We start from the raw sequence: 17,468 nt of genomic DNA on the forward strand, positions 1-17,468 counted from the left end.
TTTTTTTTGAAGGAGCAGTATCATGGTTCACACTGGGAAGAAAACATTGGGAAATCGTGCAGTTTTATTTTTGACATATTAAAATTTCCCAAAATAGGAACACATAAACCACCATTGCAACAAATACAAAACAATAAAATTGCACTTATGAGCACAACTTTTTAAAGGCAAACTAGGAAACAGAGTGCAGACTCTAATACAAAATTTGCAGTCAATTTTGTAACGATACTTTTGTTTTCTATAGTTTCTATAGTTTGAATTATTTTCCTCGCTCTATTTGTACAGTTTGATTTATTCATTCTTAAATGGGATAACATTTAGACAACTAGAATATAGGCTATATAAATTGGCGATTTATCCATACAGATATGGAGTGTTTCTACAATTTAAATAAAACAAAGTAAGTGAATAGTGCTAAAGAGTCCAAATGTGAAGGTAAGCATCATGTAGACACGATCTTGCTTCAACAAAGACAAACCCTGCCCTGAAATTGATAGGCACACTTGCTGCACGCGCCCCTCACCGCCCCGCTGGGATACAGGGATGATGGAGACGATCATTTTTGGGGGGAGGAGCTTTTCAAGTTTTGCTTTTACGGTTAGAGTCCTCTTTTGTCTTTTCAAGAAAATTCGGCGTCGGCAACCCATCTGTGCAGGCCAGATAACAGGGAGCCTTTGTCTGATAATGTACCAATACTTCACGTGAATTAAGAGTGGGATGGGGAAGACACGGTGACTTTTGATGTGAGCGGAGAGAAAACAGGTATTTTCACCAATAACTAGTGTTTATGACCCAACAAGTCGAAGATGTTTCACAGTTACTAAAACTGAAAGATACTGTGTTGATATTGTAGAAATGCTAAGAATGTTTATCTCTTCTTCTTCTTTACATGCAGTGAAAGATTGCCAGTACCAGACATCGCACTGCCTTTGTGGGTGCAAAATACAGTCATGCGGAAAAATAAGAACAATATGTGCTATAGAAATGTTGACTTATTCAGTATGAGGAAGAAAAGGATGCTCTTTAAAAAGTTCCTACAGATAAGGATGATACACTTCAATAAAAGGTATATAAAATTGACATTTTGCATTCGTTTTTATAGCTAATTCAAATAAAACAAAAACAGATTAGCCACATGGAAAAATCCAGTACAGTCTTTCATTTATCATACTTTCAAATCCATAACATTTGAATCAGAGGTTCCAGATCAGGACAAAGCCTTGGTTGTCCAAAATCAAAATAGAGCAATACAGTTTGCCAATAGTGAAGAACAGGCCTTTTGGTTTTAATGTTCTGTGGACAGATAGATCAAATATAGAGTTGTTTGGACAGAGGACATGTTTGGTGCAGAATAAAAGGAGAAGAGCCTCACCAACTGTGAAGGGTGGTGGTGGAAACATTATGGTTTGTGGTTGCTTCTCTGCCTTGGGGACTGGGCAGCTTTAAGTGTTTTATTTAATTATGAATTCTGCATCATAAAAAAGATGAGAGGTCATCGCTCTAAACATTGAACTTTAAACAGAAGTGTGCTCTCAACAGGATAATGATCATATAAAGTATGGTTGGTCAAGTATACCACTATACCACTATACTATACCACTGTTTCAAAGAGAATCAAATGTTTGTTTGTCCAAATAAGTTTAAAAAAAAAAAGTTTGAATATAAAACAAATATGTGCTCATTTTGATTTTGATGCCAGCAACACATCTCAAAAAAGTTGGAACAGGGGCAACAAGCTAAAAAAAAATATCTGGTGGAACATCTCACAACTAATTAGGTTAACTGGCAACAGATCAGTAACATTATTGAGTATAAAATGAGCATCCCAGAGAGGCAAAGTCTCTCAGCAGTGAAGATGGGGAGGTTCACCACTCTGTGAAAGACTGCGTGGGAAAATAGTTAAACAATTTAAGAATCATTTTCCTCAACGTAAAATTGTAAAGAATTAGGGGAATTCATAATTTACAGTACATAATATCATTAAAAGATTCAGAGAATCTGAATCAATCTCTGTACGCAAAAAACAAGGACGAAAATCAATATTGGATGGCTGTGATCTTCGGACCCTCAGACAGTACTGCATGTAACGTCACGATGGGTTGCCACTTTGTTGCAGTCAATCAGCCTCAAAGTTCAATATATTGTCCATCTGGAGACGCCTTTCTTTTCACAACAGCTGTAAAAAGTGGTTATCTGAGTTGCTGTAGCCTCTCTGTCAGCTCCAACCAGTCTGGCCATTCTTCTCTAAACTCTCTCAACAACAAGGTGTTTCCTTCTACAAAAAAAAAACCTAGCTGGATGGGGGTTTTCTGAAAGGGGGGGGGTGCACCCTTATGAGTAAACTCCAAAGACTCTTCTCAAAACAAAAACAAAAGATGAGCAATTTCAGAAATACTCAAAACAGCTTTTCTGGCACCAAAAATCTTGTCACGGTCAAAGTTACTGAGATCACATTTATCCACATTCTGTTTGATGTGAACATTAACTGAAGCTCCTGACCTGTATCACAGGATTTCACGCATTGCACTGCTGCCATGTGTTCGGCTGATTAGACAAATGCACGAATAAGGAGACGTACATCTGTTCCTAATAAAGGGCTCAGTGACCCTGAGTGTTAAAGACACCCAGACTATGAGATATAACATGACAACTTTAAAGGTTGGGAATTATAGGCCGGGCAGAGCAGATTTTAGTGTTACCTCTTCCACTGGCAATAATGTGTTAAACTACACGTGAAGTTCTTCACCACTGCTGTCATTCTGATGAAACACCACAGCATGCAGTGATGATAGGATAAGATTTTCCTTTCGATCATTCTCATAAACCAAAGTTTTAAATTTACTGTCCACTATCTACTCAATCAACTGGAACTGATCAATTTAGCTCCAAAATAATGACTCTTACAATTGGCTGCTCCATCCATTGTCTATCCACTCACATATTTTTAATCTTCACTGTGTCATCAGAGGCAATACCAAACATTTATAATTCTATAGTCTTACCAAAGCAGGGCTTAAAAAGAAGGCATTTGTTGATTTTAGCAAAGCAGTTGATACGGGTGACTATACCGGCATCAACTATCATCATTTGAACAAGTTGGAATTGATTTGATTTCCAACGGAAAGAATTTTCAAATTAAGGTGTTTGATGAAGCTGCAGATGTTTCTGAACACTAAACAAAAGGGTTTCTTTTTCACTACTGCTGCTCGACAGAAGAATCAGTGTGATTTTTGAGTGTGTTAAACAGAGGGCACAAAAACACACTAATTTCTGGGTAAAATAATTACAGCTGCAGATATTTTGGCAGGTGATGTGTTCACATGCAGAAACAACACTGTCAAAATTCCTGCACTACACAAGAAAGTCCTTTTGTGGAAGAGCACTATTTATTAGTGTACTACGGGAAGCACATCATTTGGAACAGAGCCATAGTGACTCATCTCTTAGACTGAAATTATTTTCTGGAGCACGAATAACTCTTTCAGTGTACATAGGTGCCTTTACTTTAATTTTTGTAATAAAACTAATATAAATATGGACTATGTGGCCCTTAAAGAATACTTAATTCAGCATTTCTCTCCATGACTCCAACATCCAAGGTTTACAAGTTGTCTGCCTAATGGTTGTGTATTTGCAGCCATATTGACAAAAAGTTAAGAGAACAAGTCATCAGGAATGTTGTGACATTATCAGAATTTGGTTCTTGCAATGAAACACAGCATGATTAACCATCCTTGAAATGCTTTTCAATTTACTGCCTGCTCTCATCTACCGAGTCACAGTAAGACAACATCACGGTTTCCAAACAACAGTAACTAACTAAACATTAGAATTAAAACACATATCTTCAGCTCGTTTCAAGTTTTACGTTGGTTTTCGTAGTAATGTGACTAAAACTAAACAAAGGCAAAAATCTGACAAATCATGTTGTCAAGTGATGTTTGAAAAATTTTCACATCCTGACACAACAGTGTCACAGCAAACAAATAATATAGCTTTGTAAAATGTTGACAAGATTTTTTTGGGGGGGTGGAGGGGGGGGGATTTCCCAATACATGCAGTAAATTATGCATCTTATCCTTCCCACATCAACAAAACAAAGACCTACAATCCCAGTGACAAAGCAAGGCAAAACAAAACACAAAACGACTTCAGTACCTACATTTCTGATCATCTTCAATGAAACATGCTAAATATAAGGGAAGATATGCTATATCAGACATAACTTTTAAAGTACAATTCTGTCTTCATTCTATCAATCAATTTGATCTTTTTGCGTACACCATAATTTTATCCATTACCATTTGAAACTTCAGTACAACCAACCAGAGTAAATTTGTTCTTTTCAATCTATCTTTTTCATTTTCAATCAACACATTTTGTTTTTCTATCATATTTCTTAATTGTATCTCTTGTACATTATGTACTTTCATTTGTATTGGATTAAAAGCTAATTTACACTGACCTTATTAACTTTCACTAAATTTCAAGCTAATCTATGTATAATATAGCTATATATGTATATTTTTACAACAAGCTGCAGTCCCCACCTCCCTCAAATCCACCACCATTGTCCCTGTCCCGAAAAAGACCGAAGTCACCTGCCTCAATGACTACCACCCAGTCGCACTGACCCCAGTCATCACAAAGTGCTTCGAGAGGATGATATTATTGTACATCAAGGACGTCATCCCAGCAGACCTGGACAGCCACCAGTTTGCTTACCGAGCAAACAGATCTATGGCGGACACCGTGTCCATCACACTCCATTCGGCCCTGTCTCACCTGAAGCACCCCAACACATACGTCAGGATGCTCTTTGTTGACTTCAGCTCTGCCTTCAACACCATAATCCCCCTGGTGCATAAACTCAACAACCTTAGACTGTCTACCTCACTTTGTTCATGGATTCTGGACTTTCTTTCAAACAGACCACAGGATGTCAGGATAGGGAACCGGACATTGACAACCACCATCCTGAACATGGGTGCAATGCAGGGCTGTGTGCTCAGCCCGGCCCTCTTCACCCATGACTGTGCCCCCCACCTACTCCTCCCAGACAATAGTGACGTTTGCCGACGACACCACTGTGGTGGGACTCATCTCCAACAACGACGAGACGCACTACAGACAGGAGGTCCAACATCTGGCTGAGTGGTGCTTGGACAACAACCTGGTCCTGAACACCACCAAAACCAAAGAGGTCATAGTGGACTTCAGGAGAACCAGGAAGACCACACCCTCTCCACTCTGCATAAGTGGGGAGGAAGTGGAATGGGTGGACAGCATCAAATTCCTGGGACTCCACATTACTGAAGACCTCATTTGGACCCACCTGTTGAAGAAAGCCCAGCAGAGACTCTTCTTCCTGAGGAAGCTAAAACAAGCTGGGCTGCCCCCTGAACTTCTGGTAAACTTCTACAGAAGCGCAATTGAAACCATGTCAGTGCGTCAATGTGTGGTATGCCAACTGGACAGCAGAGAACAGGAGGGACCTGGCCCGGGTGGTTAGAACAGCACAGAGGATTGTGGGAGTTACCCTCCCTGACCTGGACACTGTGTATGCTGGCCGCCTGGAGAAGAGAGCCGGCAACGTCAGCAAAGACATCACACACCCGGGTCACTCTCTGTTTGTTCCCCTGCCATCAGGAAAAAGATTCAGGACAATCAAAACCCAGACTAACAGGCTGAGGAACAGCTCACGCCCGACATTGCTGCTGAGAACCAAAAATAGGCAATAAAACGACACTTTAACAAAGCACTTTGTCACTTTGTTTAAAGCCGTTGATGCCTGTGTTTTATCTTTAATATATTTATTTAATGTCTTGTTTTATCCTTGTTGTTTTTACACATCTTTTACCTGTTCTGCTGCTGAACTGATGAGTTGGCAACCCAATTTCGTTGTATCTTTTTACGATGACAATAAACATCCTTATCTTTATCCTTATATTACTACCATGTATCGACAGAATACGATTCTAGTAGATTTCTGTATGTCTTTCTAAATGAAATATAATTAGGATTGCTTTGCTTTCCAAATGAATGTAGATAAAGCATTCTGACGCTGACTAACTAATACTTCAAAACTCCTACACAAGACAGGCAAAATTTGTTCTGTAAATCAGTCCAAAAGATAAAATTGTTTTCATCTATGAAATCATTACTCATTTCTATCTCTGTATGTAACTGATTCTATGCTCAGGTTTAAGGAACTAAAAGATTGTGCCATTAGGAAGTATTTCTTGGAATAGATATTAGCTCACTTGTTTTTTCTTTCTATAGAATTTACAGAATTTACATTTTTATCCTTTGAGGACACCCATATTTTTGGATACACTGGACCTGCATGATACAATAGACTGTTAAGAGTTGCTTTAAACCTACATACAAATGTTGTATGGTGTTCTATAACAAAGACATGCAATGCTTAAAAACAAAAACAAAAATGTACACTTGTTAAAGTCAACAATAAGAATTTGTCTATTATTTTCTAGATATTGAATGTATTTTGTTTACTCAGTGGACTGCTAATTCATTGCTTTATGAAGAATTATTTTGTTGTTAAATTGACATTATTTCTTACAGACTGTTGGGTTAATGCATAAACTGTCTCTTCACTGGTAGAGATTTTTCAATGAGCTATTTATCCAGTAAAGGCAGCAATTATATAGGGAAGAAGATTTGATTAAGTTTCTTTTCATTGAAAAATGGAGAATGCAGAAGAAGCAAAAATGTTCAATCTGTGGATGAAGAATAAAATCATTGAAACCCAAAATACCAAATTAATATTGCTTAATCAAAGTGGTGAATTTGGTAACCAACTACAGATAACAGAAAAACTACCAAATCTTAAAGTAATAAGTGTTATAATATCATAATGAGTTATTATGAGGTGAGATGTAAAATAGTCTGACCACCAGTTGGCCTGTTAAAATACAAGGTGGCTTAAGGAAATAAAATATTGTAAAAGTACTGAGAAATATGTATGTGTTTCAGTGTTGCTGCGGCAAATCTGTCTTTAATCACTTTAGTAATCTCAGTGTGTTTCCATCACACAACCAGTCTAACTTCTTCCCACCAATTTGGCGGCAACTAGAGGGTTGGCTCACATCAGCAACAATAGAGCAGCTGCTCATCAGCATCAATAGGCGCTGGCTGACCTGTGGCTTTATGCGTTTGCGCGCCTTTTTTTGCCTTTCATTTCCCTGAGAATCCCCTCATTGAGACGTCGGAGGTTAATAATAAATCTGAGATCCCTCCGCGACCACAAAACCAAAGATCAAACATCATGACTGTCTTTGTCGACAAGCATATTTATTGAAAAGCTTTTGTCAATGACAAAATATCAGAAATGTCACAGAAAATGTTTATTTTTCTTACATGCCATCAATTAATAAAATATAATCCTATCCAACACATGGTGTTTACAGACTATTCTGTTGCACAGACCAAAATACTTTTAAGCCCATCGTGCAAATCTCAAACAAAATAACCCTTGGGGTTTTACAAAAGTGTTGTCTACAACCCAGATCTTTGAAACCCCAAAGAGGATTGCATTTAAAAAAGTTCATAAACTTCAGTTTCTCTGAGATCTGTGCTCCTCCTTTCTGGCATTAAACGCAGAATCAGTCAAATGCTGAATCAAATAATTATACAGCAACTTCAACAATTATTTTTTCTTATTTCCTAAGACTATTAGTAGAATACAAAGGGGTAATATAACATCACAAAATAAATAACACGCATCAAATAAATGTCCATCCAGTCTACCAAGGTCTCCACATCGCAGCGCTGACAGGCTGCACGCCTGACTGCGCTCGGCTGGGAGCCACTGCGCTGCTGCTGCGGGACTGGCTCTCCAGTCTGGAGTTGAAGCTGGATTTGAGGCTCAGGAGTCTCTGTTGGATCTGAGGGAAAGTCCTGGAGCTCTGGGCGCAGCAGTTCAAGCAGGTTGGAGTGACGGTGGTGGACATGGACTGCTGGACGAAGTCGTTGACCCGCTGGCACGCGTCTTGATCCAAGCTCGTTTTGGGAAGCAGAGCGGTGACGCGCTGGAGACAAGCTTTGTAGCCATCTCTGTAACTGTCTGCAGAGTCTGGAAAGAGAGGATATTTGATCAGTGGCTGGAACTTAATATTAATTAGATGTGAAATAAAGAGAATGATTTTCAGATGTATATATCGTAGAGAGGGTGCTCACCTTTGACTGGAGGAGAAGGAAGGTCTCTGAGGAAGCGGACAGTCATTTCCAGAATATCAGCTTTCTCCAGCTTGGAGTAACGTGCGTTGTCTTTGCCAACAAGGGGCAGAATCAGGCTCTTTAAGTGATTCAGACTGTCATTGATGCGAGCACGTCTTCTCTTCTCCAGTAAGGGTTTCAAAGTCTAGAAGAAAACATTAAAAAGCGTTAATCAGCTGCTCCTTTAATTGAGTCAAATAAGAGAAACTGTTCAAGTAACATAAACAGTTGTGGAGTTTGTCTCTTTCTTACCTTTCTAAGTTCGTTGGCTTGTTTCCTCTGGGCCACGGTGGACCTTGCAGGAAGAGGCTGGTTAGCCTCGGCAGTGATGCTGGGACTCATTTCTTTTGCTGCTTGTTGTGCTTTTTGAGTGGAGATACTTGGTCTTGGAGCGGCGGAGCTGAAGTGTACAGCAGAGATGGAGAGCCCTCTATTTATGTAGACCCGGGGCGTCAGAGGGGAGGGACCACAAGCCATTGTGCTGAAGGGTTTGACACAGGGGGGCGAAGCCCTTGGGAGATGAGTGGAGCTCCTGTCTGGACCATCTGGCCCCGTTGGGCCCCTGCGTCTGTACGCTGGTATGCGGAGTTTCGTGATAGTATTGCGTTTTATTGCGTTAAAAATGTTCAGCTTCAACGTTCATCCAAGCTCGAATTACACATTTAATGATGTTGTTTCTCTTTAACACGGAGCAGGTCTGCTCTTGTAATAGATGTATTCAACAAAAAATATGGCATCGTCTTGCACATAGCCTGTATTGTTAATAAATTGGTCAATTTATTTTCAAAATAATCTGTGTAACTGTTAGTTCATTCATTGAAAATATCCACAAATTAAATATCAAACCAATAACAGAAAATCATACGAACCTCCTGAGAGCTGCACAGTTATGAATAAACAAATATAAATATGTATTCAAATAATACACACGTAGCCAACATACATACAAATCAATGCTTTTTAATGCTACTGGGCTCTTCAGACCTCCAGAAAACAAAAAGAACCAGATGAGTGATTCTGAGGTGACGAGACTAATCTATTCCTAAAATTAATAAACCTGCGACCCAAGCCACGCTATGTATGGATTAACATCTGCTTGTGGACTCTCAGAAGCTTGTTTCCAATATCAACAACACGGCGTTCACCTGTACCAATGGGGGAGGAGACTGACGAATTGCTATAGCCTACAAGCAAAGAGATGCGTGCATTTGAGAACTATGAACGTAAGATAAAGAATATATTTCTATAGAAGAGCCATAAAACACAAGCCTGCTCAAAAGTTTAATTAAAAACACTGTAATATGAGCTAATATGATTCAGCGAAAGACTGGACTTCTTATTCAGTGCTCCCTGAAATCAAAATCCTTTAAACACAAATAGTCTATTACAACGTTTAAAATTAAACTAAATAAACTTTTACTTCAACATATTTACAAAGTGTAGGTTTGTCACTGCTGCTTACATTACACTAAACGGTCCTGTAAGCTGCCAGTGGGATTCACGCGTTCGGCACGCGCCACAACCGGCTCAACAGATGGGAACCCCCCCCCCCCCCCTCTCTCTCTTCTCGTCTTCTGTCTCCACACACCACACACAGCCCCCTCCCCCTCTCCCACTGCTGCACCACTGCGCTGCTGCCCCCATCATCCGCATCCCGGCCGGCTCATGTCCCGTTCTTGTGCCCTCTCACCATCAATGTGCTTTTTTGTCCCTTTTTTTTTGGAGGGAGGGAGGCTTGGGTCACAGAGCAGAAACACAATGGCGCAATTGTACTATGTTAATAACAACTATAGCAATGAGTAATACTACGCAAGGAAGTCCTAAAACCAAACTCACACACACAAAAAAGACACCAAACAAAACAAAATGCAACTGCAAATCTAGTTTTCATTTAAACTGAGGATTTATCACAATGCTCTGCTCTTAAAACAAATTCAGTTATCGGTTGCATTGTTCTGAATATAATTTATTTGTGGCAAATCTGCTTTTAAGCACCAAATTGTTCACTCAAGCCTTCAAGGTTTGAATGGACAATGAAGAGCGGGAACAGGTGCATCAGTTTCACTGGATTAATTTGAAAACAGATCGTTGGCTCAACAAGCTCATATCATTTTGGTAAAGAGAACGCAGTTCGTCGACTGCAAGCTGCCTCGCTGTAGAGCTTGAGGGATTTTAACCCTCTTGCTTTGTCACGCATTATAGATGCGTGGTTTTGCACGCGCCCTGCCCCATGGGGCCCCAAATAACTGCCATCCAGTCCAGTCTGGGAACTGGCCCTTCGAGATAAGACAAAAACAAAAAACAAAAAAAAGTCCAAGAGAGGCTTGGGTTAGGAACCTTTTTGTCTTGGTTTCAGCGTGGGTATCCATCTGTGCAAACTCGAAGCACAGTGATCCTTTGTTGAATAAGGACGTACAGAAAAGTGGAATCAGTTTTTCAGTATCTGTTCGGGAAAGGGATATAATGAGCTTTTTTGTTTTCTTTCAGTACTGAATTCATCCACTTGATATTTGTGTCGGATTTAAGTTAGATAAAGAAAAAAACTTACAAACATGGTTATTATTATTGACGATAAAATAAATAATTAGTATTCGTATTATCAGCTGCATCACCTCTTAACGTATATTTCGAACAGTAAAAAGGCAAAAAGGTATCTTACTTAGACAATTCTCATTGAAAATCTAAAATCGTAAGTCTTTAGTTTGAGTTTATAATGTGATAAGTTAGAATGTGGTTGTATAAATGGCATGAGACTGACACGTGCCAAAGTCTTCAGACAGATGGAGCTGGAGCGCAGGTTCACGGAGGCGTGAAATCAATAGCGTCGACGGACTCTGCGCTGTGGAAGGTGATCGTCTCCATCGCGGCTACAAGGAAGGTTCCAGACTTTTAGGTTTTACAGGCCTTCAAATTGTGACTGCATCTGAAAGGGTGTCTGGCATCCCAAGCCAAAATCTACGCCACCATTATCCGCATGGCCCTGGAGCGTCTGTGTAGGACTGCAGGCTGGTGTTTGAGTCTGAACACAGCGACAGACACGCCAAGTTTGATCAACTATCATAGTTATATATGTAGACTTAAGTCAAATGCCACAGTGAGGCACATCATTTCCATCTCGATTAATTTAAATGCATATTTATTTAAATAAATTGAATAATTCTGTATGGCTTTGAGCCTCTCTGTTCATCCATTCACTTACAAAAAGAGCATAAAGTGCGTTAAATGCTATTTCAGGGGGTCAATCACACTTACAGTAATGCTTTGGTGAGTGTCTAATGAGAAATGTAGAAGTCTTTGAAATAACTTCTAATGTCAAAAAAAGAAGCTGTAACAGTATAATTTGATTAAATCTGTCAAAACCCAAAATGTTTGGTAATTAAGGATTCAGCCAAGATACTGTGTGGTCGATACACCATTCTGCTGTGTGTTACGGTCACAGACAAGACAGCGAAGTGAGGGGTAGGCCAAGTGCTCCTGTATTCATCAGCCTTGTTTTAGTCCACTAAAGTTAGATATTAAGATGTAGGGTTGAGAACAGCACGAGCCGAGAGTACCAGTGGGTTTATCACGAATTCATTTTTCTTTTTTCCCCCTGCAGTTATGCACTGAAAGCTTTAACAAGATATTAACATACCAGATACCACGTCCAAATATATCCAACATCTAAATTCAGACTGTCTATTTGAAATGAAACTATTAGTCCAGAGACAGAAAACTCATTTGATTAACCAGACACATACGAGTCACTTTTCAGGATAAAATGACCACTGTGGCTTGTCTTTGTCTTGATGTGACAGTAAACTGGTTCTGGACTAAGTCAGACAAAAACAATCCCGCATCATGCTAGGCTTTAGAAAATTATAAATGGCATTTTCTCAATTCACCAAAAGATTGACTAATAGTGAAAATGATCTGCAGAATAGCCATTAACTGAAGCTGTGCATATTAAATGGTTTTCTCACCATGAACAACAAGGTTAAAACACTACTTTATCTCAGTTTATATCTCTCAACTCTCAGCATATAAATTGATCAGGGTAGATGTCATTGTTGCTATGCAAGTGGCCTGCATTATATTTTAGTGCATTATATTTTAACCAGGAAATCGAGCATATTCTGTATATGCTCGATTTCCTGGTTAAAGTATAATGCAAAAAAAAAAAAAAATACTAACTATTCAAGCTATTCAAAAAGCTAGTAAGGGGACCTTGAGGGTATTACTTTCCTTTTTTATAGGGTTGAGAAAAACGCTTAGGCTGTTGCTCTCTCAAACTCGATCGGCGGTCTCTTCATGTTGACGATTAACATTGCAAGTCAGAAAATATCACTCACTGTAATGTCATCTAGGCTTGTTCTTTTTTAACGGCTCGGAGGTGGACCACAGCAGCCCGGTGGAAATCCGTGTTGTCCCAGATGACAACATAGCTGGGCTGCTCTGGTTCACCCCTCTGCTCAGCTGGAGAAAAGATGCCATGTAGTGCATCCAGGAATGTGATGAGTAAGTTGGTGTTGTGGGGACGGAGGACGCCTCGCTGGCTAATGGCTGCACACATGCTGAGATTACCTCCATGCAAGGACATTCACGACGGCACAGTGGCAAGTAATGTTCCATCTTCGTCCCCTTCTTTTGGCTTCAAGAGAGAGCTCGTCTCATCAATAAAAATATAATTGTGCTTAATTGCAACAGCAACTAGCTCCAAGGCTCTGAAACAGAGAAGAAAATATGAGCAGAAGCACATACATTGGATTACAGTTCTGTAATGTGTCTATCCAGTGCTGATATAATGCTAATTTCACAGTAAAATACTTTCTTGCACATATTCATAATGCTGTTCTCTCAGAGTTTTGCTCAAAGTACTTCCTGTAGACATGTTCAATCCAGATTCAGTTGCACAATACACAATTTAGTGTTAGACACGCCCACCTGGTAAATGTTATTGAATGCTGTGATGAATATTGTGGTTCTGGATTTGTCATGGTGATATTGGTATTTTCTGCCACCAAAATGTTCACAATAGCGACTTCCTGTTCTGATATGAACAGTCTGTGTCTTCTGCCACGGCCTGGTCGTCTCTCAGTTCTGTTGAAGATCCAAAAATATGATTTGATTGGTTACTTGAAGCTGACATAATTAAAATTTTTCAATATGAAATGACATTACTGTAAGACTGAACAACCATCACTGAGTAATATGGATACGTCAGTTGCAGCAATCTACAGTTTATATACTTAAAGAGCAGTAGCATAGTGTGGATAGCAGGTCATTTACCGATTCTCATTTCTGAATGTCCGGATGATAGATGCAACCGTGTAGCAGCGATCCATGGTTGAGCAAATGTGGCTCAGACCGCATCTGGGACAACTTTCCTTTCTCGTCCTTATCGTCCTCTCACACCACCTCTAGCTTTTTCTTCACCATTGACCACTGTTTTTCTCCCCCAAAAAAGGAAAGGTCACCTCATCTGTGGCATTTTTGTAGCTTTAAACCTCCCTCTGATTTTGTAATTGAACAAATAAGCATCCACTGTTTACACTGTGAAAAGTTAGTGTTGCCAATTGGTGAAATGAAGCTTGGCATTTTTATTGGCGTTGCTTTCCAAAGGAACACAAAAGATTTTAACTTTGAATGTTGTGCCTCATGATAACCGTGTTTTGCAAAAAATCAGACTTAGAATTTAAAAATGAATGTGAAGCAAACATTGTGCTTGACATTTTGTAGATTTGGTTAAGAGATTTGGTACAGAAGTTTCAGGTTTTATTGACTGTATTCAAGTTCTTGTTTTTAGTAAATAACTGTATGATCATTGTTAGGGTAAACACTCCTTTCTCTGGCTACGTCATGGCTCGTGTCATGAAGCCACGTCTGTGACTGTGAATCGGATTAAGGTGTTGGCGACTGACAGACACTCTTGCTGCATGTGGTGGTGGTACTTTGTGTGGAGGTCACTGTCTGTGGTGCTGAAGACTGACAGCGTGTTTGACAGGTGAAAGCCCTCTGGGGTGTTTAAGTCCCTCATCCAGCCCTGACAGAACATGTTATGTTGCTCCTCATATAGGTAATGTTCTCTACCACTGAAAGTAACCAACCATAACAAACACAGACAAAGACAGGTTGGACTCACTTGTTCTTTGGTTAAGATGTATGATAACCTGCATCAGACAAATGGCAATAAAATGGAGAAATGGAATTCTATGTTTGGACTTCATCATGAGAAGATCCAGCTAACACCCTGTTACAATGAACGACCCCTTAAACTACAAGAAAGCAGCCCTATTAATCAGTCTCCATCATGGAGAGTGGCATTGTTCCACGTTACAACAGGAAACTGTTCATTAGTCATAGTTATTATCTCAGCCTACGAGACATGTATTAGGTGCTATTAAAAGAAAAAGGCCCTCAAAATAGTTGCAATGTACTTTATATTGTATTTCTGGTACTCTTTGTTATTCATTCCAGTTGTTGCCCTAATTACAGGATAGGTCTCAGTCAGATGCCTTAAACTAAAAATGTCATGTTTTTTTAGCTTTTTTTTTTAATGAAAATATCCTTATTCTCAGCTGGAAACCAACGTGCCAGTGTTAAAAAATAAAGATGTTCCTAATATCAAATAGATCAAAAGGGGAGCATCAAATGTTAAAATGCAAAATATTTGTTTACATATATTTTTACATGCAGTTGTTTTGTACTGTTTGCTTATGTTATCAAAGCACTGGTATGATATTATTTCATCTTCTGGGGATGCAGAAGAAACACCTATTAAAATGTGCCAAGAAGCTTCCCACGCTTAAACCAACGCCATTTTCATAAAGCATCTGCCGCACCAGGCACGGAAGACCAAACTTTTTTGTTTTCTGCGACACCAAGTCCAGTTGACGTCACTGAATCTGTCCCCAAATCTCCGTCAGCGTCTCCTCAGGTCACGTGTTACATCAGACGGTAACAAAAGATTGATATAATAATCTAGATAAAACAGCACAATCGAGCAAACTGAATGATGCAAAAAAGGTCCCATCAAATTGGTCGGCTATATTAGACTTTCCGATTAAAGTTATTTCAAAACTTAAATATAAATCAAAGTCTGTTACGAGCCATTAGCTCATAATGTCAAATGATATGCCTTATGTCCTCTGAACAGTCTATTGGACACAGAGTACAAAAACACCAGTTAAAACTGTAAAACTGATCAGAATAAATACACATTGATTTTGAACTCATGATTAAACACAACCTAAAATAGAAATATTAAAGGAAAGATCAGAGATGGTTGAAAGGAAAAAGAGTGACTGGAAAGCTTTTGGAAATATCATGTACACACTAATTGTGCGACAAAAACTACACAGACGCTTCCTCATTTATTGCGTCTATTGTTCCTGTTTCACTTTGAAAATGAAGTGCAGCGCATCAAGCCCATAGCGTCGTTTATACTTTGAGAGGGGGAGAGACATTTTCATGTAATTGCAAATTGCATAAATGAGATGGATGGCTCAGACAGGATTTTGAATATCCAAAGAAAGCCTAACCAAGCCAGAAGCCAAGCTCCAAGCACACATCTGGTGGTGCACATTTGTTTGTCTCTTCAAAGTTGACAAAGGTAAACTTATAGCGTCGCATAGGCTTCTCCACCAATGGCTGTCGTTTCCTGCTCTGACAGACTTTTCACTCACTCACTTCAATGTGAGTTGAACAGACAGCCAGCAGCTCATCGCACTGCTGATGCTCGGGGAACAGGCGTGTGTGTTGAAATAGAGATACAACTTCAGAGTTGTTTATTTCGAAATAATGCTGCATATCACGGATTAAAGCAGCCCGCAGCTATAGGAGGAGGTATTGGACAGGCAGGACAGGGGGCTTGTTGGCGGTTTTTTTGAATGTTGGATTTCTGATTGAGGGGGATACATTGTGCTGCCATATCAGGGGCACGAGAACAGCACGAGCCAGGCGAACAAAGGCAGCAGATGGCTTTCCTGCTCCGATAAATTATTTTGAAGTTACAGGGACATGGGGGCCATAAAGAGATGTCCGGGGGGAAATCAGTTAATCACAAGAATAAATGTAGGCAGAGGTAAACTATACTGCAGTGATGGCTAAAATAGAGGATTGTTTCAAATTAAAGTAGTTTAAAAAACGGATTTCTTATGCTCCAAGTATTCGTTTCATTGCCTTATTGTAGGATAATGATCACAACAATTGGTAAAACAACAACATTTGCGCCGATAAAAACGATACAAATACTAAAAATGTAGTTATTTATTGTTGTTAAGAAAATTGTGGGTGTATGTCTGTATCTGCTTCTCTGTATTTCTTTAGATTTGTTTCCTCAAAAGGTGCAACAACGAAGTGGTCCAACTGATGAGACTCAAGCCTGCAGTGTTTCAACCATTTAAACAAAACTTAAGGGGTAAAAACAAACTATCTTTACAGAATTATAAATCGTATTATTCCGTATATTTTTCTGGACTGCTGCACGCTCCTGCACAGTCCTGAGCGCCACAGATTAATGCCATGAGGGGGCGTGGCCTACGTGAGGCGTCCGTCCACAATCACTAGTCTCCTGTCAGTGAGCCGCAAACCTCGTGTTGCAAGAAGGCGCACAATACAAATTCAGCCGTCAGCCAGGGACGACCTGCAGGAGCCGCTGCATGAAATGTGGAGCAGAGGAGCATTGATGCCACAGCCGGTGAGTCTTTTTCACTTTAAAATTAGATTTAACTTCATATTTAGAGTATAGGCAAGCCCTTTGTGTTTTGAACATGGATATGTAATATAGTACTTGGTGTAATCTTATGTCAGCGCTGTCAAGACATGAAATCTCAGCCACTTATATGAACTTGCTATTTGAATATGATAGTTGCTATTGGAATTATATGTAAGGTAGCATATTTGGTCTTTGTATTTAATGTAGCCCAATATGGTCTGAGCTTGAATCCAAGTTACATACAAGTTGAAAATGACATCTACAGGCCAAGTTACCTGTACCACGTGACTGTGGGGTTTTATGATATTGACACGTGCATTATATATTCTAATATGCTTATATCTTTACATTGCTTGTGTGGTGTATAGATATTGGTAGTCCATTGTTTGGTGCTGGGGTGTTACTTTTTCTAACTGCAGGAAAATAACCGAACTTGACTTTATATTATAAAAGAAAAACAACAAAAATATATGAACTCAGCAGATTCTCGGCGAATTTATCAGACCAGAGTGGTCGAGACTCTCTTTTTTTTTTT

The 17,468-nt window shown here is 39.5% G+C and overlaps 1 protein-coding gene across 1 annotated transcript; it reads right to left on the bottom strand.

Moving 5' to 3' along the window:
* Positions 1-7,766: 7,766 nt before the first annotated feature.
* LOC138635779 (transcription factor HES-2-like) lies at positions 7,767-8,580 on the bottom strand. The gene is made up of 3 exons (XM_069723438.1): positions 8,491-8,580; positions 8,200-8,383; positions 7,767-8,095 (listed from the first exon to the last, which is right to left on the bottom strand). Exons 1-3 carry the CDS (start codon positions 8,578-8,580, stop codon positions 7,767-7,769), a joined length of 603 nt encoding a protein of 200 aa, XP_069579539.1.
* Between the last annotated feature and the right edge of the window lie 8,888 nt (positions 8,581-17,468).

Source organism: Brachyistius frenatus, unplaced genomic scaffold (genome assembly GCF_029030835.1).
Source record: "Brachyistius frenatus isolate BFR_SWC_R1_liver_20210118 unplaced genomic scaffold, ASM2903083v1 Contig_327, whole genome shotgun sequence".
Lineage (NCBI taxonomy): Eukaryota > Metazoa > Chordata > Actinopteri > Embiotocidae > Brachyistius > Brachyistius frenatus.

What these genes read in the sequence shown, in the direction of transcription:
- LOC138635779 (XM_069723438.1), bottom strand. Translation starts at nt 8,580, where the DNA reads ATGAGTCCCAGCATCACTGCCGAGGCTAACCAGCCTCTTCCTGCAAGG. An exon ending in AAGCCAACGAACTTAGAAAG is followed by an intron (nt 8,384 to 8,490) that starts GTAAGAAAGAGA and finishes GTTTTCTTCTAG; the next exon opens with ACTTTGAAACCCTTACTGGA. An exon ending in TCCTTCTCCTCCAGTCAAAG is followed by an intron (nt 8,096 to 8,199) that starts GTGAGCACCCTC and finishes CTCTCTTTCCAG; the next exon opens with ACTCTGCAGACAGTTACAGA.